This window comes from Oryctolagus cuniculus, chromosome 8 (assembly GCF_051225735.1).
Source record: "Oryctolagus cuniculus isolate XC-2025 breed Fujian yellow rabbit chromosome 8, ASM5122573v1, whole genome shotgun sequence".
Lineage (NCBI taxonomy): Eukaryota > Metazoa > Chordata > Mammalia > Lagomorpha > Leporidae > Oryctolagus > Oryctolagus cuniculus.
In genome coordinates, this window is record NC_142874.1 from 21473340 (window position 1) to 21498196 (window position 24857).

The 24857-nt window shown below is 43.3% G+C and overlaps 1 protein-coding gene across 1 annotated transcript in view; it reads right to left on the reverse strand.

Moving 5' to 3' along the window:
• LOC149124902 (putative ATP-dependent RNA helicase DDX60) overlaps nt 1–24857 on the reverse strand; it is a 38031-nt gene that overhangs the window by 7424 nt on the left and 5750 nt on the right. Inside the window, exons 5-13 of the mRNA XM_089301753.1 lie at nt 24464–24622; nt 21778–21919; nt 19378–19533; nt 17826–17928; nt 10826–10941; nt 7825–7991; nt 5143–5395; nt 3965–4128; nt 266–421 (exon numbers count right to left, since the gene is read on the reverse strand). Coding sequence (XP_089157879.1) covers nt 266–421; nt 3965–4128; nt 5143–5395; nt 7825–7991; nt 10826–10941; nt 17826–17928; nt 19378–19533; nt 21778–21919; nt 24464–24622 — 1416 coding nt within the window. The remainder of the gene's footprint in view (nt 1–265; nt 422–3964; nt 4129–5142; nt 5396–7824; nt 7992–10825; nt 10942–17825; nt 17929–19377; nt 19534–21777; nt 21920–24463; nt 24623–24857) is intronic.

Below are 24857 nucleotides of genomic sequence, written 5' to 3' on the forward strand. Positions count from 1 at the left end.
TGGCTTCACAACCAGGTCAAACTGCTGCTTCTCAATGCATACTTCCCACACTCCATTTAAGAGAACCAGTGTATCTGTCACTCAACTGACTCGTCACTGCATTGCTTTATCTCTTGGGCCAAGATATGATTTACTTTTCTTGTCATTAAGTCGCTTTCTAGAACAACAGGCATTTTCAAAATTTGTCGCACACAATGAGGTCTGAACACACAGTTTCACCAAAGCGTCTTTGCCTTTCCATACGACAGATCTTTTAGAGAAATACCTGCCACGTGTCCGGTATAAAATGATGCACCCGGGGATCTGGATCACTTCTTTCTTCTCGGAACAAGTAAGGGCCCATGTGCGTTAACTGAAACCGAGCGGCTCCCATGTGAACTGAGTATTTAGAAATATCCTTCCCAGCACCTGACTCCTTCCCCTAAAATAAGTATGGTGCATTAGACCTCTGTACGACTTTACAATTCCTAACCTGGGCATGCAGGAATTATTCCCAATCCTGTTGTAGTTTGCTTTGCCTCAGTGAGATTATTTTTTCATGTTCTTTCAATAAGCTGCAAATCTTAAAACTGGATAACCCAATTTTGGAGTTGCCAGAGGGTAAAAGTGCCACTCAACTTAATATATCATTACAATAGCACAGGGAACATTGAGGCTATATTCAGTATAATTTTTTAAATATCATTTTTATGGCAAGATCATTTTCCATGGCATATAAGTAAAAGACAATATGAAATTGATCTTTTGTTACAAATTAGTAAAATCTTTGATAACTGTTCCACAATTATTACACACACACACATACACTCACACACACTAAAATTGTATTTCCTTTAAGGAAATTTTTTCTGACCTTAAAAAGGCATCTTTGGTAAAAATAAATATCTCTGTAAAGATCTATATAACAAATACCTATCATCTTACAAGTCAAACTATTTTACTCAGAGAATTCCACCCAATGGGTCAACAGCTCTTACTACAGGGCCTCAACATCACAGGAAATTCACGTGCTTGGCTGAGCCTCCATTCTCAGAGTTCTGACAAAACTGGATTATGATCATATTAGCCATGCATGGAAAACATAAACTTCTGTGCCAAAGTGTTCTCACTGTCAATCAACACCAAGACATGTTTGGACACAATGATGGCTTGGAGCAGAGAAGACTTCATTTAAAAATTGCCAAAAATATTAATGGAAAATGTTTAAAAACAAGCTTTTTAAAATTTATTTACTTTCTCATTTAAGAAATTAAAAAGTAATAGCAGTTTTGGTCATGCAATGTTTAAGCAAATATCCTATTTCAAATCTACAGCTGTTGGAAATAGCTAGATTCCCGTTCTGATCATCACCATCAAGGTTTTCTTGTTTTATTTTTTTAGAGAGAGAGTTGCTTTCCTAGAGCTTATAGGTCTCCAACTCTCTTAAAGGAGTGAGGAACAGCTCTCCTCCCTTCAGACAAACCCTATACCTGTGCAACATAAGGTAGGCATAGAACAACCAAAGGAAGGGATTTGTGTGAAGACTCATAATTTCCACTCTTGATGTTCACATCCTGCATTAAGATAATTCTTTCCAATGAAATTAGTTTCTCTATCCTCATGGTTTCAAAGGCCTTGTTAAATATGTCAGTCTTCCTGATAGAAGGCTTATTAGATGGGATAGTTAAATTTTGTCTGTGGCACTTGGGGAACAGAGATGTAGGGCTCCTTCCATGTTTGCATGATAGGAAACCTGACCTCAGACTCTTAGTGAATCTACAGAATCACCAAAGACTGGTTGAAAGTATTCCTGAGATGAGCAGAGCGAGATACACCAAGGAAGGGGCCACAGGCCCTGCTGAGATTCCTAGCAAGGCTAACCTAGCAAAGACGGGGGTCCCAGTGAAGCGTAAGGAAAGTCAGAAAGCCTAAAATGGGGAGATTTGGCACAGGAAGTGGAGAGCTACCTATATCTCCTCTTTTTGGCTTCTCACCCTGAGCTGGTATCTCTCCCCACATCCCTTATATTTCTCTACTTACAGAAATATCTCCACTCTAAGACCATGCAGTACCCCAAGCATGTCTTCATAATTTCTAAAAACACTATTTTAAAGGCATTACTTGAAGAGATTTTTTTTAAAAAATTTATTTAGTTGAAAGGCAGACTTACAGAGAGAGAAAGGCAGAAGTAGAGAGAGAGAGAGAGAGGTGTTCCATCTGCTGGTTCACTCCCCAACTGGGCACCATGGCTAGAGCTGTGCTTATCCGAAGCCAGGACCCAGGAGCTTGGGCCATCTTCCATTGCTTTCCCAGGCCATAGCAGAGAGCTGGATTGGAAGTGGAGCAGCTGGGTCTTGAACCAGCACCCGTATGGGATGCTGGCACTGCAGGTGGTGGCTTAACCCTCTATACCACAGCACTGGCCCCTTGAAGAGATATTTTGACCTACAATTTTTCTCTGGGGCCAGCATTGTGGCTCAAGGGGTTAATCTTCCACTTGCAAGGTCAACATCCATATTCCAGTCCCATCTCTCTGTTAATGCACCTGGGAAAGCAGCATAAGATGATCTAAGTATTTAGGGATCTGTGATCCACATTGGAAACCAGAATAGAGTTCCTGGCTCCTGGCTTCACCTTAGCCCAGGCCTAGCTATTACAACCATTATGGGAGTGAATCAGTGTATGGAAGATTTATTCTCTTCTAAAAGTTAACTAAAGATAAGGCATGACAAGAACCATGACCAAAAAGTGTTCCACTTCTATGAAATTTGCACACAAATTTTTGAAACAATGAACATATGAATAAAATAAAAACAAAAAAATTCAGACAATGACATATGTGTAAGAGTTATCTGTAACCCCAGTTCTTTGCAGCTCAATTCACAATAGCCAAGATACAGAATCAACCCAGATGTCCAACAACTGATGACTAGATAAAGAAATTATGGTTTATATACACTATGGAGTACCACTCAGTGATTAAAAAAAAATGAAATCTTGACTTTTGCAACAAAATGGATGCAACTGGAAACCATTATACTTGGTGAAGTAAGCCAGTCCCAAAAAGACAGATACCATATGTTTTTCCTGATCTGTAGTAACTAACAGAGTACTTAAAATGTAATGTATTGGAATTAAATTGACATTTTGAGATTTGATGACTGTTTATAGCCCTTGTCTCTACTGTTAAGGGACGGTGGTTTTTTTTTTTTTTCTTTCATACTATTTGTTGAACTATTTAGTGTAGCAGGGTTAATCTTAGGAGTTTCAAGTAAACTGAAAATATATCATTGTAAAAGTTGAGAGTGGGAACAGGAGAGGGAGGAGGAAGAACAGTTGGAGCATGGGTGGGAAGGAGGGTATAGTATCACCATGTTCCTAATCTGTATATATGAAATACACAAAATTTGTATACATTAAAATTAAAAAAAAGGAGAGAAATAAGGACATGTCTTAGTGGCTTCCTGAGTAGGGAGAAGAGTGGAAGAAAGGCTACACAATACTGGATGGTCTCCAGTGAAGACTCGCCACAGCGTTGCATTCATCTGGCACAGGCACAGGGAAAAGCAGCAGCCCGGCTATGAGCTGAGGGGATGAACTACCGAAAACAGCTGCCGCAAAACTCCGCAGCAAACGTAGTTCTCTGTACTCAACAGAATCTGTTGGAACTAGTAACAAAGGTAACTAGGGACCCGATGTGTATAGCCCTGGCGTCCTGGGTAAGATGGGAAGTCGGCTGTGTGGATAAATATGAATCCTAGAAAAATACACAGTCATAAACATTAGACCTGTGTCTATACAGTATAATGCATGGTTAACTGTGAACTATTAGCTTAATCTAATGTATACTGATTCTCAATATATTCAGAATATACAGTTCTGGTGACAGGTATTGATTCTCAATATATCCCATAAAATATTTCACAGACACACACATACACACACACTCACACGAATGTCAAGTAGTATCTTCCATGGCATTTACCTGAGGACATAACGTGTGTGCCAAGTTGTCAAACCCGATATATTTTAGATATTTGGCTAATTTTTGCCTGTGTGTATTCTGTAACAATTCTGAGTATTTCTCGTGCAGTATGTGAATCCTCTTCATCATCTGAATTACCACATTTATATCTTTGGATTCTGCTTCTGTTGAAGTAAAACAATTGCACGACCTAAGTGAAGCAAGAGAGTGATAACAACCCACACTCTACCCCAGCGCTGACTTAATTTTAAGATTTTAAAGAAAGCATATTCACATGAACCACTCACAATAATCAAAGAACTCACAACTCCCAGTTCTGCATGACAATTAAAAGTGTGGGCTCCTAGATTCTAAAAGTGCTGCTAGACTTAGCAAGCGAAAAACAGGAAGCCTGCTTTGACAAAAACTACAGGGCACATATTCACAAAATTCATCACACACCTGAAATGCAAACTTAACGTGCCTTTTCTGACATAGAAACATGGCAAATTACTTCTCTCAGCCTTGTTTTCTTTCTCTGTATAAGGGAGATATTAACCACAGGGCTCACCTCACATGGCTATTATCAAGATTAAACAAAATAATCTACATAAAATGATACAATAATTTCCTAAGAACATGACCATTCTATACTCTTTTATTACTCTTCTAATAATTACTTTTCTGTGACCACAATTAAGAGATAAATATTTTTTATCTTATCTCCAATCAAAATTGCTCATTCTTGGGCCTTCAGCCATGACACTGTGGTTATATCCCAATTTATTACTTATTCAATTTGTGCATATAGATTGAAGTAAACTTTTCATTAAAAATGTTGCTGTGTCACTGACATTCAGGCACATAATTGGTTCTCCTAGGGCTTTACGTATTATATCAAGATAGGAAGCCTATCCCAAAGAATTGTGAGAATTTAACAATTGTGTGTGTGTGTGTGTGTGTGTGTGTATGGTATTTGGCCAATAGCTGGCTATGAAGAACTGTCTGCTGCATTGACTTCTGAGTTGACTCTTTCCACCAATGCCTTTCACACACAAACAACTGTGGATCCAACAAGAGGAAATCCTTCTAAGACTTCACAAGAGTTCCATAATCACAGAAGAATCAATGCCAGCTCTTTTGCTGTCCTTATTAATCTCTGATTTCAAGAAACTTCTAGAATTGATGTCCTTATATACCTGGTTTTAGACAGCATTCTTTCCATAATTTGAAACAGGCATCCAATCCAACCATTTCTGCAATAAATTTTACAGATTTAACAGCACATATCTGGAGAAAATCTTCTAGTCTTTTGATTCCAGAGTGAAGATTCTCTTTAATTTCTTTTTCAATAGAGAGAGACAAATTATTCCATCTCTCTTCCTCCTTTTTCTCTAGTTTAGCTAGTTGTCTCTTTTGATTTTCTTCAATAAGTTTTTCTGCATTTTTCTTCTAAAAAATAGAAATAAAATTAAATAAACATAAAAGCAATTGTTTCCAGATTAATACTTTTTATATTTGGAAGGAAATATTTAATATCTTGGACTATTAGTTTAGCATTCAGAGCACTTAAGGACATCAAATTGGACCTTTGGTGTTGCAAAGAATTAAATGTAAATATCTTTTTTTATACACAAAGATGGTAATTGGCTATTCCTTTTCTCTATCTTCTCAGCTGCTAACCCCTTAGTCCATTATACTGAAAGCCAGTGTTTAGGCAGTCCAGATCTGTGCTGAGTCTAAGAAACACCCAACAAAGGTCCAATGAGGATAAGTATCTTTTATATGACCAGACCAACTGGTAAAATTACAAAAACTCCCTGGGGTGTGACACATTGCACTGTATAGAAATCAAATACAACTCTTGTGCAGTGGTAGCCAAGAGAACAGGATATGATGAAAGCAGTTATGAATAGATAAAAATCAGACCTAAAATTGCAATAGCTGGAATACTGCTTGCAATGGAAAATGCCACCATGGCCATTCTCTGGCTAACTCTCTTGTCCAGTTCCCAGGGCACATCTTTACTTAGCCCAGCCTTCCACCCCCAGTATGGAAATACAGGCCATCTAAGAATCTGAGCACTAGCAAATGACACCAGCTCCTCAGGGGAGTGCACACCCTACACAAGAGGAGAAAGTATGCTTGCAGAGTACGGTCTACAGGATAACAGCCCGACGACTGCACTTCCTAAAGCACCAAAAATGAGCACTAAGAAAAATTTTTTAAGCAAATACAGAGGGGGCTTCAGAAATGCACCAAAATGTATATTATTTTTTTAAAAATGCTTGGATTTCAAAATTTTTGCACTGATATAAAGTTATCTAATTTTATTTGAACATAAACTCTTCAATATCTATTAATTCAGACTTTATTTGAAAGGCAGAAAGATAGAAAGATGAAAAGAGATCTCCCATCTGCTGGTCCACTCCCCAAATGCCCACAATAGTCAGGGCTGGGCTGGGCTGGGGTCTTCTATTTGAGTGGCATGGACCCCAGTGTTTGAGTCATCCTCTGCTGCTTCCCAGGGTGTGCGCTATCAGGAAGCTGGATGAGGAGCAGAGCAGCCAGAACTTGAACCAAGCACTCCAACACGGGATGCAGGCATCCCAAGCAGCAACTTTAGTACTGTGCCAAAGGCCCACTCTCCCACGGACTTTCTGAAGTTCCCTCATCATAGGGTTTAGCAGTCAATAAGCAAAATAATAATAACAATGGCAAATAGTAAAGGAGATAGAAAGTCATAGGGGAAGAAACACAAATAGACTAATACTCATATCACTGGTATTTGAATTTGCAATCAAAATCTCTTGTTGAGATGATGTTAAACAAAAAAGCAGGCACACTCACAGAATGATACCGGGTATCTGTGGTTAAACAGAAAAGAGCACCAGGGTTATAACAGTAAAATAATGCACACATATTAAAGATTAAAAAGGAAACACAGAAAAATAAACATGGAATATTATGCAACTATTAAAAGGGAAAGTTTATTGTTCACTCATTGCAATAAAAAGTTTTAGAAAGCACACTGTTTAATGGGAAAAAAAAGTATAAAGCCATATGTAAACTGTAAAACTGTGCGTGTTAGTAAGTGTGTATAGACTGGAAGTATTTGGAAGGATGTTCACCAAAGTTAATAGGACCAGGTCTTTGAAGAAGGTAAAATGTTAGTTATTTTTCACACTTTAAGTACCTTTCTGAATAGCCTGAATTAGCTGTGTGTGTGTGTGTGCTGGATTTTTCTATTAAAGTTGCTTAAAATTTGGGAAATAACATACTATTGTGAATTTATTGTATATTTAATGATACAGAAAGAAGTCAGCTATACTGTTAGTAGATGTGGAATACATATAGAAAAAACAACAGACAATATAGGACTGCACAGGTGTATGCCAAAATAGTCATACAGTTACTTGTGGGACGTGAGAATGTGGATTTTTTCTTTTCCTTACTTGTTTTTCTATATTCCAACAAAGAAATAACTAAACAAACCATGACATTGCCATATTATGGAGGAGTATCCATCCACAAAATTATGTTGCAAAAGATGTTTAATAACACTGGAGAGAAGTGTGACTGTGAGGGAATTCACCAAAGCATTCCCAGTGCTCAATTCTGTGCCGGTCCCATTAGGATTTTGTTTTCTTCGTTACACCTCCCTTCATTTTCCCAGTGTTCTAAAAGGAGAATAAGGTCCTTTATCTGTTATAATTCATGGTTAGTACTTGGGAGTATTTTTTAAACAAAATATTTTTTGTCTCCAATAACATGAGATTACCAGTGTTGCCATGCTGAGTAAAGTTAACGCAGGTCTCACAGGGTGGGAGTAGAGTCTCAAGACCCCCACAGCAATGAGCTCCGCTAGCCCAAGAACGCACCTGATGCTGTCTTTTCTTCTGCCCGGAAGAATTTGCTGGAGATGGCAGCGAGCCCACTTTTGTAATCCTTATTGATCTGTTACTTCCTACCAAAGACCTTCCAAACACATGATAAAAATGATACAGTTTCTGTGTATCTCTTCTTTCTTTGGCATCTTTGGATTTAGCTGAGGGAAATAAAGTTATTAAAATATCATGACTCTACTGTTTATATATAAAAGTTGCATTCCTAGAGCATTCATGAGAAAGGCTTTGACAAATCCCCTGAGAAACTCATAATATTCTAATTAGAGGCTATTACTATTACAGAGATTGAGATGTGGAGATGTAAAGTAAAATTATTGAACCATATTTAAATATCATGAGATGATCCAAATTAGCATCTGTTATTGGGGCTGGCACTGTGACTCAGAGTTAGTTAATCCACTGCTTGCAACACCAGCATCCCATATGAGCACCAGTACAAGTCCTGGCAGTTCCACTTCTGATCCCGCTTCCTGCTAATACACCTGGGAAGGCAGCTGAAGACAGTCCAAGTACTTGGGCCCCTGCCACCCATGAGGGAGATCCTGGTGGAGTTGCAGGCTCCTGGCTTTGGCCTGCCCCAGCCCAGCCGTTGTGGCCATTCGCAGAAAAAACCAGCAGATGGAAGATCCCCCCCCCCCAGTAACTCTGCTTTCAAATAAATAAAACACATCTTTTTAAAAATCACATCAGTTATTTACTTATTCATTTTATTACAACTACTAAGCATTATGGGTGCATCCCATAGAGTAAGTCGAGGGTGAGATATGACCTGCTCATCCTACAGCGTATCAAAGCCACAAAAGAAAACACCTGCTCTTGGACATGGTTGCTGTCTCTGGACACAGGATCAAAAACGAAGCACATGAGCACTGCATGAACTCGGAAACAGAGTTTCTGAAAACTATACCCAAATTTGGCCAGAAACATTTGGCTACAACCACTCAGCCAGATTCTTGCTCTAGGAGAGAATGGACTCTGGAAACAAGATGTCACCAGTTCCCAGACCACTCTAAGCCTGCGGCAGCGCTGAACTCAAAGGCGTTTATCGCTGGCAACACCCATGGCCTCAGGGTGAGTGTCAGCAACTCACCCATCCACACCTACTACATATACCACGTCCTGAAGAAAATTAGAGGCCTGAGCAGGTGTTTTTGCCAGCTTTTTATCATTAGAACAAAATACCTGAGAAAACTAACTTCAGGGGGCCTCTGCACCCACGTGGGAGCCCTGGAAGAAGCTCCTGGCTCCCGGCTTCGGATCGGTGCAGCTCCAGCCACTGCAGTCACCTGGGGAGTGAACCAGCGGACGGAAGACCCCTCTCTCTCTCTCTCTCTCTCTCTGCCTCTCCTCGCTCCAACTCTGCCTTTCAAATACATAAGTAAATCTTTAAAAAGAAAACTAACTTCAGGAAGAAAAAAGGATTACTCTGCATCACGCCCACATTGGGCAGCCCCATGGTTCAGGCCGTGCTGAGGGTCCAGGCAGGGAACGGAGCTCAGGTGGAGGAGGGTTGCAGGGCAGCTGAGCCAGGAAGCTACAGAGCAACGGGGGGTCCATCCGGGCTCCAGCAACCAACCCCGCTGAGAACCACCGTCGGAAGGCAGCCCCACGCCCTCAACATCATCATTGCATTAAGCGGGCACGTCCGGTTCAAACCACAGCTCCGCTCTCCCGTTAACTCCCAGACTGCTCTGAGGCCGTTCCTGGGACCGCGCTACGAGAACTGAACGGAAGATGCCAGAAGCCAGGAACGCAGTTCCAGCTGCTCAAGGCCCCAGCGGGCCACCCAGCCACGGAGCGCACGACGAAGGTGGAAGCAAAAATCCTTCCCCTTAAACAAGTACCTGAGCGCCAGGCTCCCCCGGGCAGACGTTTAAGCAGCCTCCCCTTGCTCTTCGGTTCTGGGAAAGACGAAACCCCTAGCGCCTCACCGACTTGTCTGACGTCACTGGGGCTCTCGGGCTGCTTCGGTCACCAGCCCTTCCCACTTCCGGTCACAGCCCGCCTCACTTCCGGTCACAGCCTGTTCCACTTCCGGCAGGACTCTCCGCATGGTTCGGGTGTGGCTAGAGTCGCCCCCAGTCCTCCCGACGGACACCTGGACACCTCCCTCCCTGCCTTTTGCTCCCAACTGTACCACTCCCTAGAATTTTCAGTAAGGACCTCTCTCATGGCTGCTCTCATCCCGCCTCTCCCTCTGCCCTAGGAGTGCTACAAGACCAAGTCCAGAGCCCAGCACAGAGCCAAGGACAGGGACAGGGCACGCCTGAATTCAGACACTGAATACATCCAGAGATTGGCAGCACCAGTCAGGCCGCTAGTGTCCACGCCCTGAGGAATCGTACTTATGCGTCATTGGTCTTTTTCTCTGTATGTATCTGTGTATACACACCTCTATCCATTTTCCTCACCAGTTTGAAATCCAAGAAGACAAGTTTACAAACTATATTGGTTCATGGTGTCTTACCACCCAAAATAATTCTTTGGTGATTTAAATATTTTTTATTAATGAATACAATTATGAACCAATGTTTTATAACAAGTAATAAATACAATTATTAATTTTGGCAATTACAACACTATGTGCCTGATTAATATAAACACCAGGTCCTGTGAAACAATACAGTGGGGACTTTTATGCAAACCAGCAAAGAACAAAAGGAATTTCAACAATAACATATAAAGTAACTGTTGTAACAATCTAAGAAAATTAGAAAGCTAGGCACAATGACTTGGCTGCACACAATGACTTTTTTCCCCTCAATGGATTTATGAGAATTGTTCATCCTACAGAAACTAGCTTTTGCCCATTTCTGTATCTGCAAGCCACTGGGAGTGCATACAGTGGTAGAGAGAGAGGAGACTGTAAGTGAGACGTCACTATCCCCAGATGAGTAATTTTTCCCTTCTACACATGATGCTTGTTTAAACAAGAAAACTGCTGGAAACATTCCCTAGTATGAATTATACTCACCACTATCGCTGTTTCTTGTCCTTTCAAAATCATCACTTAGAGGTCGAGAGGAATGCCAATGTATGAGCTCATCAAACTCTCTCTTCTTAGAAAGACAGGTGATAGCTGGGTCATCACTGCGGTGGGAGGGAGGGAGTATAATTTAGAAAACACATGTGTAGGTCAGTGTTCAACTAAGACCCCACTTGAGATGCTTGTATCCCATACCCAGGCACCTCGGTTTGTGTCCCAGCTCCCATTCTGATTGCAATTTCCTGCTAACCCACAATGGAAGGCAGCTGATGATGGGTCAAGTATACTTGTGGGAGACCTGGATTGGATTCCAAACGCCTTGCTTCCACCTGGCCAACCCCTGGTGTTGCAGGCATTTGGGGGGTGAATTAGCAGAAGGAAGACCTCTCTCTCTCTCTTTCTCTCTCTCTTTCTCTCTCTGTGTGTGTGTGTGTCTCCCTCTCTAACTTTCAAATAAATAAATAAATCTTTTTTAAAAAAGCAGCGTTTTTATTTGTGTGTATGTATGTGTATTTGTGTAATATTTCAAACATAGAGAAAATATTAGAGAATAAATGATAACCATGAATCTACCATGCATTCATTCATAAGACATCCATTAAGTCCTAATTATATGCCAGAAACTCTTATGGATGCTAAGAACATATCAGCGTACAAAATAGAATAAAAATCTCTTCAATGAGTGTTTATTTATTTATTTTATTTGAAAGGCAGAGAGACAGACAGACAATGTGCCCACCACTGGTTACTCCCTACTGGCTGGGGCTGGCCTGGGCTAAAACTGGGAGCCAGAAATTTAATCCAGCCTCCCACATGGGTATCAGGAATTCAACTACCTGAACCATCACTGCTGTCTTTCAGGGTGCACGGAAACATGGCACCAGAATCGGGAACAGAGCCAGGAAGTGAATCTAGGTGCTCCTAGAAGCACAGGAGCATGTTAAACACTAGGCCACACATGAGCCCTTTACAGAGTTCATGTGTTCACAGAGACTGACAGACAATAAAGAGATACAAAGGTAAAATACACACTGTGGTAGATGGTGCGTGATACAGATTAAAAATCACACAGAGAGACAGAGGAGGAGGAGGAGGAGGTGCCACTTTAAGCAGAGTGGTGAAGAATGCCTGGCTGAGAAGCTATGGGAGCAGAGGGTACAAAGTTGTCTGGCTCAGAACATTGCCAACCAACAGAAACACAGGCAGAAAGGCTGTGAGGGGGCCAACGCAGTGGCTCAGTGCCAGCATCCCATATGGGGGCCGGTTCAAGTCCTGGCTGCTCCACTTCCGATCCAGCTCTCTGCTGTGGCCTGGGAGAGCAGTGGAGGATGGCCCGGGTGCTTGGGCCCCTGTGCCTGCATGGGAGACCCGTGGGAGGCTCCTGGCTCCTGCCTCCACATCAGCTCAGCTCTGGCTGTTGCAGTCCTTTGGAGGTGAACCATCAGATGGAGGGCCTCTCTCTCTCTCCCTCCCTCCCTCTCTCCCTCCCTCTCTTTCTCTCTGGCTCTACCTCTCTGTGACTCTGTCTTTCATATAAATAAAATAAATCTTAAAAAAAAAATAGAAAGGCTGTGAGCTGGGAGAGCAATTGTGTACAAGAAACAGCGGGAGGCCAGCCTGGAGGAGTACTCAGAGGGGGACAGATTAGGCTCAAATGAGGTTAAGGGGGCAGGGAGAGTAAGACAGAGGACAGAGCAGCAGATCCTGGTCAGGCTCCTTAGCAGGTTTGAGCAGGGAGAAACAAACTGATCTCTCCCCGCAGCGGATGTTTGGACACCACTGTGAAGGAGATCACTTGGGGTGATGGGGGGCCGATCGCACAGCTACAGGGTGAGCAAGGAAGGCCAGGCTCTGGAAGCATCTTGCAGGAACAGGAACAGATTTCGCTGCCAGATTAGATGAGAAACAGAAAGGGAAGTCAAGGACATCGCCAAGGATGATGAGAAAAACATGGAGAGAGAAGAGAGAATGATAGAGACGCACGGTGGGACCTCTAGGTGCCTGTGAGGTCAGTGGGCGCTGGCATTGCACACAGTGAGTTTACAGGGCCCAGGAGACAGCAACTGAGAGCAGATTCAAGATACGAGTCACGGGGTCAGTGCCGTGGGGCAGCGGGTAAAGCCGCCGCCTGCAGGGCCAGCATCCCATAATGGCGCCGGTTCAAGACCCAGCTGCTCCACTTCCGACCCATCTCTCTGCTGTGGCCCGGGAAAGCAGTGGAAGATGGCCCAAGTGTTTGGGCCCCTGCACCTGCATGGGAGACCTGGAAGAAGCTTCTGGCTCCTGGCGTCAGATCAGCCCAGCTCTGGCCATTTGCAGCCATCTAGGGAGTGAACCAGTGGACGGAAGACCTCTCTCTCTCTCTCTCTCTCTCTCTGCCTCTGCCTCTGCCTCTCTGTAATTCTGCCATTCAAATAAATAAATAAATCTTAAAAAAAAAATACATGAGTCACAGAATTTTCAGCCAATTCTTATCTGGTAGCTGGAGTAAAGAATTTGATACTTGCGACAGTTCATCCTCAAGTCATGAGATTGGTTGACCAAGGAGATGGCAACTCATTTTGATAACTGATAATTTTTTTCCAGGTTTGTTTCAGATTTCATTGATTTTAAAAAAAAATAAGAGTTGGCGCTGTGGCTCACTTGGTTAATCCTCCGCCTGTGGCACCGGCATCCAATATGGGCGCCAGGTTCTAGTCTCAGTTGCTCCTCTTCCAGTCCAGCTCTCTGCTGTGGCGCAGGAAGGCAGTGGAGGATGGCCCAAGTGTTTGGGCCCCTGCACCCGCGTGGGAGACCAGGAGGAAGCACCTGGCTCCTGGCTTCGGATCGGGCACAGCTCTGGCCATAGCGGCCATTTGGGGAGAGAAACAACGGAAGGAAGACCTTTCTCTCTGTCTCTCTCTCTCATTGTCTAACCCTATCTGTCAAATGAAGAAAGAAAAAATAAACCACTGTAGATATATTTGAAGCCCCCTATATATTTCTCAGAAATTCCATTCTTCTCTTTTTTTATGTTTATGTCTTTTTTTTTTTTTTGCCTTGAAAGAATCAGAGAGCGAGAGACAGAGACAAGAGACAGAGATAGAAAACAATCTTCTATCCACTGGTTTGCTCCTCAAATGCCCACACAGCCAGGGCTGGGCCAGGCCAAAGCAAGGAGCCAGAACTCCATCCAGGTCTCCCAAGTGGGTGGCAGGGACTCATGGACCTTAACCATCATCTGCGGTCTCCCAGGATGCACAGTAGCAGGAAGCAGGATTGGAAGTGCAGTGGCTGACCCTTGAACCAGGCACTCTGATTGCAGGCATCCCAAGTGGTGAGTTAAGCTGCTGCATCAAAGACTACCCCTCATTCTCTCTTCTAAGAAGCAGCTTCTTCCTTATATGTATATCATGCCCATGCACAATATAAATGTGCATACATTACAAGTAGTGTGCCCCTGGCCAGCGCCGCGGCTCAATAGGCTAATCCTCCACCTAGCGGCACCAGCACACCAGGTTCCAGTCTGGTCAGGGCGCCGGGTTCTTTCCCGGTTGCCCCTCTTCCAGGCCAGCTCTCTGCTGTGGCCCGGGAAGGCAGTGGAGGATGGACCAAGTGCTTGGGCTCTGCACCCCATGGGAGACCAGGAGAAGCACCTGGCTCCTGCCTTCGGATCAGCGTGGTGCGCCGGCCGCAGCACGCGAGCTATGGTGGCCATTGGAGGGTGAACCAATGGCAAAAGGAAGAAAAGACCTTTCTCTCTGTCTCTCTCTCTCACTATCCACTCTGCCTGTCAAAAAAAAAAAAAAAAAAAAAAACAAAAAACAAGTAGCGTGCCCATAAATGATATGAGAGTCACAACACTCTCTAACTTACTTAACTACATAAGCAGTGTGGTTTGGAAATTCACCCGTGTGGATGCGTGCATGGCTGTGTGTGTATGTATATGTATGTGTATGCTGTTATTTATTTTTACTGTGGAGTACTGCATTGTAAGAATATCCCACTACTGGGGCAGGCATTTAGCCCAGCGGTTAAAACACCCACATTGGAAATACCCAGATTCGATTCCTGGCTCCAGCTCCTGACTCTGGCTTCCTGTAAATGCAGACACTGGATGGGCAGCAGCCCAGTCCAAACCCAGTTATTGCAGGCATCTGGGGAGTGACTCAATAGAGGAGAGCTCTGTGTGTGTGTGTGTGTGTGTGTGTGTGTGTGTGTATGTGTGAGAGAGAGAGAGAGAGAGTCTCTCTCTGTTTCTTTCTCTGTGTGTCTGTGTCCGCCTCTCAACAAATATTTTTTAGTTTATATTCTGTTCCACAATATTCTTTTCCTTGTTCTACAGATGGCTTGCATCTATATAAACAATCCTGCAGTGACACTGATGCAAACTCACCTCACTCAAACATCAGAGTTTCTCCAGGGAAGCTGCAGGTTGCGGACACAGCACATCTTGAACCTGTGTAGCTTTTACTGGTTCTGTTTCTGCCACCAGCCTGCCCACTGCCTCACACCTTTGGCCTTACTTAGTCATAAATTTTATCAAAAGGAAGAGTGTTGAATACGGCCTCGCTGTAGCTTTAATTTTCATTTCTTAGATGCACAAGGACCTTTAGATATCTTTTTACAGTTTTACGGGCCATTCCCCACTAGCTTCTCTATTAGTGACCTATTTCTCCCTATTCCTATTTCTCTACTGTCTCATTCCTGTCTTTCTCGTGAGTTCTAGGACATCTTTATCCTAAATCTTTTATGCTAACCCTGTGATGCTTATATACCTTCTAAATGACTTCCAAAATCTGTTTTGCTATTATTGATTTTTATAATGTCAAATGTATCCTTATTTTCCTAATGACTTGGAGTTTTATACTGTCTTTGAAGGCCATGACGTCTCTACTCTGGCACCATAAAGATATTTTCCTGTATTGTCTTCTGAAAATGTGACTGTTGTCTTTCACATTTAGATTTCTGACCACCAAGATTTGACTTATGGCATGGTGTTATGTACAGAGAGAGTTTGATTTTTTATAAATATAGATATTTTAAAACATACCATTTGCAAAGTAATTTGCTACTTTCACAAGGATTTGCTTTATTCTGTCTGCCATATACACATTTACATTTGGAATTTTTTCTGCTTCCTTTGTTATCTCTTCAGTTTGGCTAATTTTTTTTTTTTTTTTGACAGGTAGAGTGGACAGTGAGAGAGAGACAGAGAGAAAGGTCTTCCTTTTGCCGTTGGTTCACCCTCCAATGGCCGCCGCGGCCGGCGCACCGCGCTGATCCGATGGTAGGAGCCAGGAGCCAGGTGCTTTTCCTGGTCTCCCATAGGGTGCAGGGCCCAAGCACTTGGGCCATCCTCCACTGCACTCCCTGGCCACAGCAGAGAGCTGGCCTGGAAGAGGGGCAACCGGGACAGAATCTGGCGCCCCGACCGGGACTAGAACCCGGTGTGCCGGCGCCGCTAGGCAGAGGATTAGCCTAGTGAGCCGCGGCGCCGGCCTAGTTTGGCTAATTTTTCAACCAATTATCCTCTTACTCTCGAGCCTTTAGTACACTTAACTGCTGTCTCAAGAACACCGTCCCCACTTCTACAACACGGAAACCTATGCCTCCAATGTGACACTGACAATTCTAGCAAATAAAGGTGTGGAGCAACCTTACTTCATGTTAACTCCAATAATCCTGGCCAGTGCTGTGGCATAGCAGGTAAAGCCACCATCTGCAGCACCGGCATCCCATAAGGGCGCTGGTTCCATTCCCAGCTCCACTTCTGATCCAGCTCTCTGCTGTGGCCTGGGAAAGCAGTGGAGGATGGCTCAAGTGCTTGGGTCCCTGTACCCGCGTGGGAGACCTGGAAGAAACTCCTGGCTTCTGGCTTCAGATTGGTGAAATTCCACCCATTGCAGCCATCTGGGGAGGGAACCAGCAGATGGAAGACCTCTCTCTCTCTTTCTCTCTCCCTCCCTCCCTCCCTCCCTCCCTCCCTCCCTCCTTCTGCCTTTCAAATAAATAAATTAATTTAAAAAAACTCCAACAACCTTCTCTGCTGAATCACCTTGTCACAGGCGCCACCAGCCCCTCCCCCAGGACCTCACCTACTCCCCAAATCCCTCCCCTTTTGTGCTGCGGCTAACGTAACCAAAATCACAATCACCACAGAACTGCCCGGAACCTATGACTGCTGACCATACCCACAACCAGTTACAATGACATCACTGCTGACACTTCACTCCCTCCACGTGCCTGACACCAGACTCTTCCAAGACTTCCTAAAAAGGCAAGTAAATGGGAGGTGCCCAAATATCGACTCTCCCCCTACCCCTGGAAAACCCTGCCCCACATAACACCTCCTAAGAATATTCTATCCTTCCCATCTCTCAAGTTCATCTAAAAGAGGTAACTCAAACCTGGCTGGGTGCAGCTCACTCTCAGGTACACCTGCGCTTCCTGTTGAGTGTGTACTTTCACTTTATGGATAATCAATCTTATTCCTCTGCCAACCTTTACTCACATCTAAAGATCAAATTCTTTCTTGCATTACAGATAAGAACCTGAACCCAGCCACCCAACAATTCTCTTTGTCACCTCCTTGTTCTCACTGATCATTTTTGCTGACTTTAAGATCCACATAGATGATGTATCCAACATCAGGCCTTGAATTTTTATGGTCTTGCTACAGCCACACCTCAACAACCCACTGCTTTCATTATACTATGAATTATGCTGACATTATTATGGAGAAAAAGGTAAAGATATGTAAGTGGTGTAGAGTCATTTAAAGCAAACACATAAATGTTTTTAAAATCATACCAATCAATCAAGTTGAAAAAAAAGTATCTCTCAATATGAATTTTCACCACATACAATAGATGCAGTCCACCATACTCAAAGATATTTGGCATTGTAATCCATAAGCTGTACTTTGGAAATTTATATTCATTAAATAAAAGTTTAAAAAAAAGATATTTGGTTACAGCCACAGAGCTATTACAAGCAAGATAAATACCTGCTTACAAAAGGTAGTTCGGACCAAATATCTCCAGCGTAATCTTCTATAACCTCAGATTTCAGAGGAATTAGTCCAAGCTTGGGAATTTCTTGATTTGATCCTGGCAATATTCAGAAATACAATTGATATTTGAACACTAAACTCTAATTAAAATTCACCATTCTGATGCAGGCATTTCTGCAATAGCAAAACTAAGCCTAAGTAATCTAAGTAATCTCTCATTACCAAATAAATAGAAACTGAATAGAATTTCTACAAAGTAGACGTTCAAATCACATTTCTGCTCCACATATTAAGTCACAAATGTAAATACTCATCGGTGTAGATTTCAAAATCTGGCAAAATGTAAGTTTGTTTTAAAATTCCATTTTCCATTAACTATTTAAAGTGTGAGGATACTAAAAGATAAGTTCATTTTGGTGAAAAGTTGTTTGAAATCCCACATAGTTTTTCCCTAGTACTCATTTTCCATTAATTTTTTTGAAAGCTCCTCATATCTGAATGGAGTTAGGTAGAATTTATTTTAAGAGTCAAAGAATCACTATGTAACCTAGAAAAGACAAATATTTATTCTAGACCACAGAAAGATCTCTGCTTATTTTTCCATAGGTCAAACCAAGAGAAATAAATTTGTTTAATAAAAATGTTTTAAATTTAAACATCGGTACCAACAAAATGCATTAATTTATTTCCACATCTCGGGCTAGCGAAAATTCAAAAGAACTTTTGTATATTTCATTCAACTCCCAAACCTTTTTCTGCATGAATGGACTCATCTGATGTGTCAATCACAACACCTTAAGACCTATTTAAATTTAAGCTACTTCTTCATAGAGCTTTAGGGAAAAAGTTGCCTTTGGTAAAAAAAAGTAGTAAAGCTATGACAACGTTTTCTGTATCTGACTATGGAGACAGACAGACACGGATTCAAATCCTCTCTCTTCCATGAATTTGCTGTGTGATCTACAACAACCTTCCCAAGATCTTACCTCTAAAATGAGATTGATAATACCACCAGCAAGGTTGATTGGGAAACCAACTAGAAAAATAAATAAAAACAATCGCAAGGCAAAGGAGTTGCTAGAGGAGTAGAAGCTATTCAGTATGACTATCCCAGCCAAAAGGCAAAACTTATAAAGACCAGACCTATTTTCTAAACAAGGATTGCACTGCTAATCTCTTTCCATCTGGAATGAGATCCACTTTTAAAAAACTATTGGGGCTGGCACTGTGGTGCAGCAAGTTAAAGCTGTTTGCAACATCAGCATCTCATGAGTGCTGTTCCAGCTGCTCCACTTCTGATCCAGCTCCCTGCTAATGCTCTTGGAAAAGTAACAGAAGATGTCCCAAGTGCTTGGTCCCTGTCACCTCAGTTGGAGACCTGAATGGAGTTTCTGACTCCTCGCTTCAGCCTGGACCAGCCCAGTGGTTGCAGCCATTTGGAAAGTGAAAAAGCAGATGGAAGATCTCTCTCCTCTCCCTCTCTCTCTCTCTGTGCCATTTTGTCTTTCAAATAACAAGCAAATCTTTTCTAGCAAACTGTCAGCACCTTTAGGCAATGTTTCCTTCTGTGTAAGGAACAGTCTGGAAGTTGTCCTCACGGGCATGGAGTCTCCAAAGTCACCACCCTCTGACAAGGCTAACGTTGTGTTCCACAGCTTGTGATATGCGTGCATCAGAGCGTCACCCAATTCCAAGTCGAGTCCTAGGGAGGAGAAGGTAACATATTCCAATTCATAATCAAAGTCTGAATTTATGTGTTACAGGTGTCTGAGTTATTCAAGTTTATAGTTACTAGCTTCTAATGTTAGATGCTTAATGCAGGACAGAATATGATGTTTTCATTACGTACTCAATATTTGAAGACCGCTAGAGCAAAAATAAAATTGATACTGCTATTGTTATATTTTTCTGCCACAAAAAAAAGCAGGGAGCAGCATTGTGGCACAGTGGGTCAAGCTGCCACTTGTAATACTGGCATCCCATCCTGGACACCTGTGATACTGGCATCCCATATTGGAGCACTAGTAGGAGTTCCGGCTGCTCTGCTTCCCATCCAGCCTCCTGCTAACACTCCTGAGAAAGGAGCAGATGATGGTCCAAGTGCTTGGGCCCCTGCCACCTGCATGGGAGATCCAGGTGGAGCTCCAAGCTCCTGACTTTGGCTGGGCCCAGCCCTAACCATTGTGGCTATTTGGAGAGTGATCCAGCATATGGAAGACACACACACTCTCTCTCTCTCGCTCTCGCTCTCGCTCTCACATGCACACATGAGTGAGCATCCTTCAGAAAATGCTCCAAGCTGGTACGCCACTTCAGTTTCCATGGGAACAACATCTTATCTGAAGCAGCCAGCAGCAAAGCTACATTGTCATTTTCCAACACATACACAATATCTGGTGTAGGAGGGTTCTTCAAAAACTGCATGGAAAAATGGAACTAAAAGTTGATTCTGGTGCAAAAAAAGAATTGAAATCTATGCATAAGGTGTTCTTCATACTCATTTTCCACAAAGTTTTTGGAGATTCCAGAAATTTTTATACCAAAATCAACTTATTTTATTATACTTTACTTCTTGCATTTTTAATTAACATGCAATACTTGCACACCATTATGGTGCATGGTGCAATATTTCAACAGTGAAAGCTGATCAAATCGGGAAATCAGCATGCCCACCTCCAGCTCCTCTCCACACTGTGCAATGCGTTATTATGGGCTACGGTCTCTCCCTGTGCTGTGCAACACTAGGACCAGTTACTTCTGTCTAGTGGGGTTTTAGACCCTATAGCCAACCTCCCTCTAATTCCCTCCCTACATCCCCTCCAAGCACTACTGGTCACTATTCTAAGCTCAGATATCCACTTTTTTCTTTTCCTTCCACATAAGAAAGAAGATGTGGCATTTAATTCCATTATCCATGAACACTTTGAAGTACCTCATATGGAAGACACAGAATAAATTACAACTCCGTAGTTCCTTTCCATTTATCTTCCTTTTTTTCCCCAAGTAACTAATCAATTACCCCATAATTATTCAAAAAAAAAAAAAAAAAACACTCTTATAAAGACCCCTCAACTGAACCTTGTGAAAATACAGACTTTCCAGGCCGGCGCCGCGGCTCACTAGGCTAATCCTCCACCTAGCGGCGCTGGCACACCGGGTTCTAGTCCTGGTCGGGGCACCAGATTCTGTCCCGGTTGCCCCTCTTCCAGGCCAGCTCTCTGCCTGTGGCCAGGGAAGGCAGTGGAGGATGGACCAAGTGCTTGGGCTCTGCACCCCATGGGAGACCAGGAGAAGCACCTGGATCCTGCCTTCGGATTAGTGTGGTGCACTGGCCACAGCGCCAGCTGTGGCAGCCATTGGAGGGTGAACCAATGGCAAAGGAAGACCTTCTCTCTCTCTCACTGTCCACTCTGCCTGTCAAAAAAAAAAAAAAAAAAAGAAAGAAAGAAAGAAAGAAAGAAAATACAGACTTTCCACAGAAAATATCTTCAGGGTGGTTGGCCAGCATCCCATATGGGTGCCAGTTCAAGCCCCAGCTGCTCCACTGCCAATCCAGCTCCCTGATACTGGCCTGGGAGAAGCAATATAAGATGACCCAATTCCTTGGGCCCCTTCCACCCACACGGGCGACCCAGAAGAAGCTCCTTGCTCTGGGCTTCAGCCTGGCCCAGACCTGGCCATTGCAGGCATCTGGGGAGGGAACCAGGGAACCAGTGGATAGAAAATGTTCTCTTTCTCTCTCTCCCTCTTTCTCTCCCTCTATAACTCTGACTTTCAAATAAATACATCTTTTTAAAAAAAACATATCTTCAGAGAAACTTTTTATGTAATTCAACCTAATTGATGCATGACTAACCCACTGTCATTATTTATTAGATACAATTCTCATTCAGGCATGGACAATGAATTTAAAAAACTATTTAATGAACAGCTATTTAAAGCATACCTCTGTGATACTCAATTTCATAATAATAAGCAATATTTTTCCATAAAATATTATCAGTTAAGTCAGGGAGGCCGGTGAAATCCACACTCCAATTATTTGTAACTTTTAATTGTTTTAGGATGAGAAATTCACATTGTTTTAGCTGGAAAAAATACAAAAGGACAAAAGAGAGAGAGGAACAGGTGTTAATGATATAAAATCTTCCAAAAATGTGACCGTGTCAATTAAGTTTCCCTGAGCATCATCTACTCCTTGTACAAAGACAAAGGACATACAGTGAAGACCAAGAGCTTAGAGCCAGTTACCTTCTTCCGGTCCATCCCACTGCAAAATAACAAGGGCAATATCCAAGGGGTCTTCAAAAAGTTTGTGGAAATTCACGATACCTTGTAGTTCCATGAAATTTTTAAAAAATATTTATTTATTGTGCTCGCTTCAGCAGCACATATACTAAAATATTTATTTATTTGAAAGGCAGAGTTACAGAGAGGCAGAAGCAGAGAGAGAGAGAGAGAGAGAGAGGTCTTCCATCCACTGGGTCACTCCCCAGATGGTCACAATGGCTGGAGCTGCACCAATCCAGGAGCCAGGAACTTCTTTCAGGTCTCCCACGTGGGTGCAGGGGCCCAAGGACTTGGGCCATCTTCTACTGCTTTCCCAGGCCATAGAAGAGAGCTGGATTGGAAGTGGAGCAGCCAGGACTTGAACCGGCATCCATATGGGATGCTGGCACTGCAGGTGGCAGCTTTACCTGCTACACCACAGTGCCAGCCCCTTTCCATGAACTTTTTGAAATAACCGTGTATAACCTTTGAGGTATTTTTCAGTGCTAACATTAATTTTTTCTTCTGAACTCATCCCAATCATAATTTCAATAAATACTTCCTCATTGATTCGAACTAATAAATATATAAAAGTAGTGGGCATTTAACTGCTTTACTACAGATTTACAATTAAAAGTTGTTTATGGTATCATTTCAAGAGTTAGGTCTATGGGGCCTTTACTAGGCATCCCATATGGGTGCTGGTTGAAGTCTCAGACACTCTTTCTCCAATCCAGTTCCCTGCTGATGCACCTGGGAAAGCAGTGGAAGATGGCTTAAGGGCCGACACACTGTGGCGCAGTGGGTTAAAGCCCTGGCTTGAAGCACCGGCATCCCATATGGGCACCTGTTCGAGTCCCGGTTGCTGCTCTTCCAATCCAGCTCTTTGTTATGGCCTGGGAAAGCAGTAGAAGATGGCCCAAGTCTTTGGCCCTTGAACCCACGTGGGAGACCCAGAAGAAGCTCCTGGCTTCAGTCTGGGCCAGACCCCACCATTGTAACCATTTGAGGAGTGAGCCTGTGGAAGAAAGATCTCTCTCTCTCTCTCTCTCTCTCTGCGGCCATTTGGGGAGTGAACCAGTGGATAGAAGACCTCTCTCTGTGTCTCTACCTCTCTCTGTAATTCTGTCTTTCAAAGAAATAAAATAAATCTTAAAAAAGAAGCGAGATCGGCCGGCACCGCGGCTCACTAGGCTAATCCTCTGCCTAGCGGCGCCGGCACACCGGGTTCTAGTCCCGGTTGCCCCTCTTCCAGGCCAGCTCTCTGCTGTGGCCAGGGAGTGCAGTGGAGGATGGCCCAGGTGCTTGGGCCCTGCACCCCATGGGAGACCAGGAGAAGCACCTGGGTCCTGCCTTTGGATCAGCGCGGTGCGCCGGCCGCAGCGCGCCAGCCACGGCGGCCATTGGAGGGTGAACCAACGGCAAAGGAAGACCTTTCTCTCTGTCTCTCTCTCTCACTGTCCACTCTGCCTGTCAAAAAATAAAAATAAAAAATAAAAATAAAAATAAAAAAAAGAAGTGAGATCACAACTAACTACATAAAAGCATCAAACTGTGCTAAGTACAAAAAACCAAGGTTTTCAAATTTTCCTAAATTTCCTAAGAACTTACAAAGGACTTTTGTATTCCTGTCGTCTCTGTTTCAACTGGCTACAAAGTGTGAAACGCAATGAATGTAAACTCTTTATTCATTACTTCACTATTTATATAATACTCATTAGAGTTGTTTTCTTCAGTGTGGGGGTTGTTTTATACTAGGGAGGACTACATTTTTGTATGGAGTGCTTTTATCTAGGACTCAGTTTTTCAAGGAAACATGCATTGTTTGTTGGTAGCCATGCTGAAGATGGATACAGGAAACAAAGAACCTTTTAAGATGACTATAAAGGGCCGGCGCCGAGGCTCACTAGGCTAATCCTCCGCCTTTTGGCGCCGGTACACCGGGTTCTAGTCCTGGTCGGGGCGCCGGATTCTGTCCCGGTTGCCCCTCTTCCAGGCCAGCTCTCTGCTGTGGCCAGGGAGTGCAGTGGAGGATGGCCCAGGTGCTTGGGCCCTGCACCCCATGGGAGACCAGGAAAAGCACCTGGCTCCTGGCTCCTGCCATCAGATCAGCGTGGTGCACCGGCTGCAGCGCGCCGGCCGTGGCAGCCATTGGAGGGTGAACCAACGGCAAAAAAGGAAGACCTTTCTCTCTGTCTCTCTCTCTCACTGTCCACTCTGCCTGTCAAAAAATAAAAAAAAAAATAAAAAAAAAAGATGACTATAGAAAGCAAAACAGTATCAGTAGAGACACAGGATTGCACCGTCCAAGTTTTGCCTTATTGAATTTTGAGCGCTTATGAATTTCCAGGTGGTTCACTTACCATTCTTAGAAATGGAGAAAGTGTTGCATCCCATTTATGAGTAATGATTCTACTCTTAGCTCTTTGGATCAGAGGTAAATGCTGAAGGAAAATCACACTGAGACAGTACATTCGGCACAGGTCTGCTGCTTCACTGAGTGTGGGTGCCTCCTTCAAATCCTGGAAAAACATGAATTTTTAAAATGTCCACTTGCACAGGCAACATAAAAATTCAGATACAAAGGTGGGCCTTTGGTGCACGGGTTGAGTCTGCTTGGACACCTACATCCCGTAACAGGTGTCTAGGATGGAGTCCCAGCTTTGCTTCCAAGACCAACTTCCTGCTAACACCCAACCTCCTAACGTTAAGACCCCAGGTGATGACTGCCATTCAGCTGGGAGAACCACACTGAGA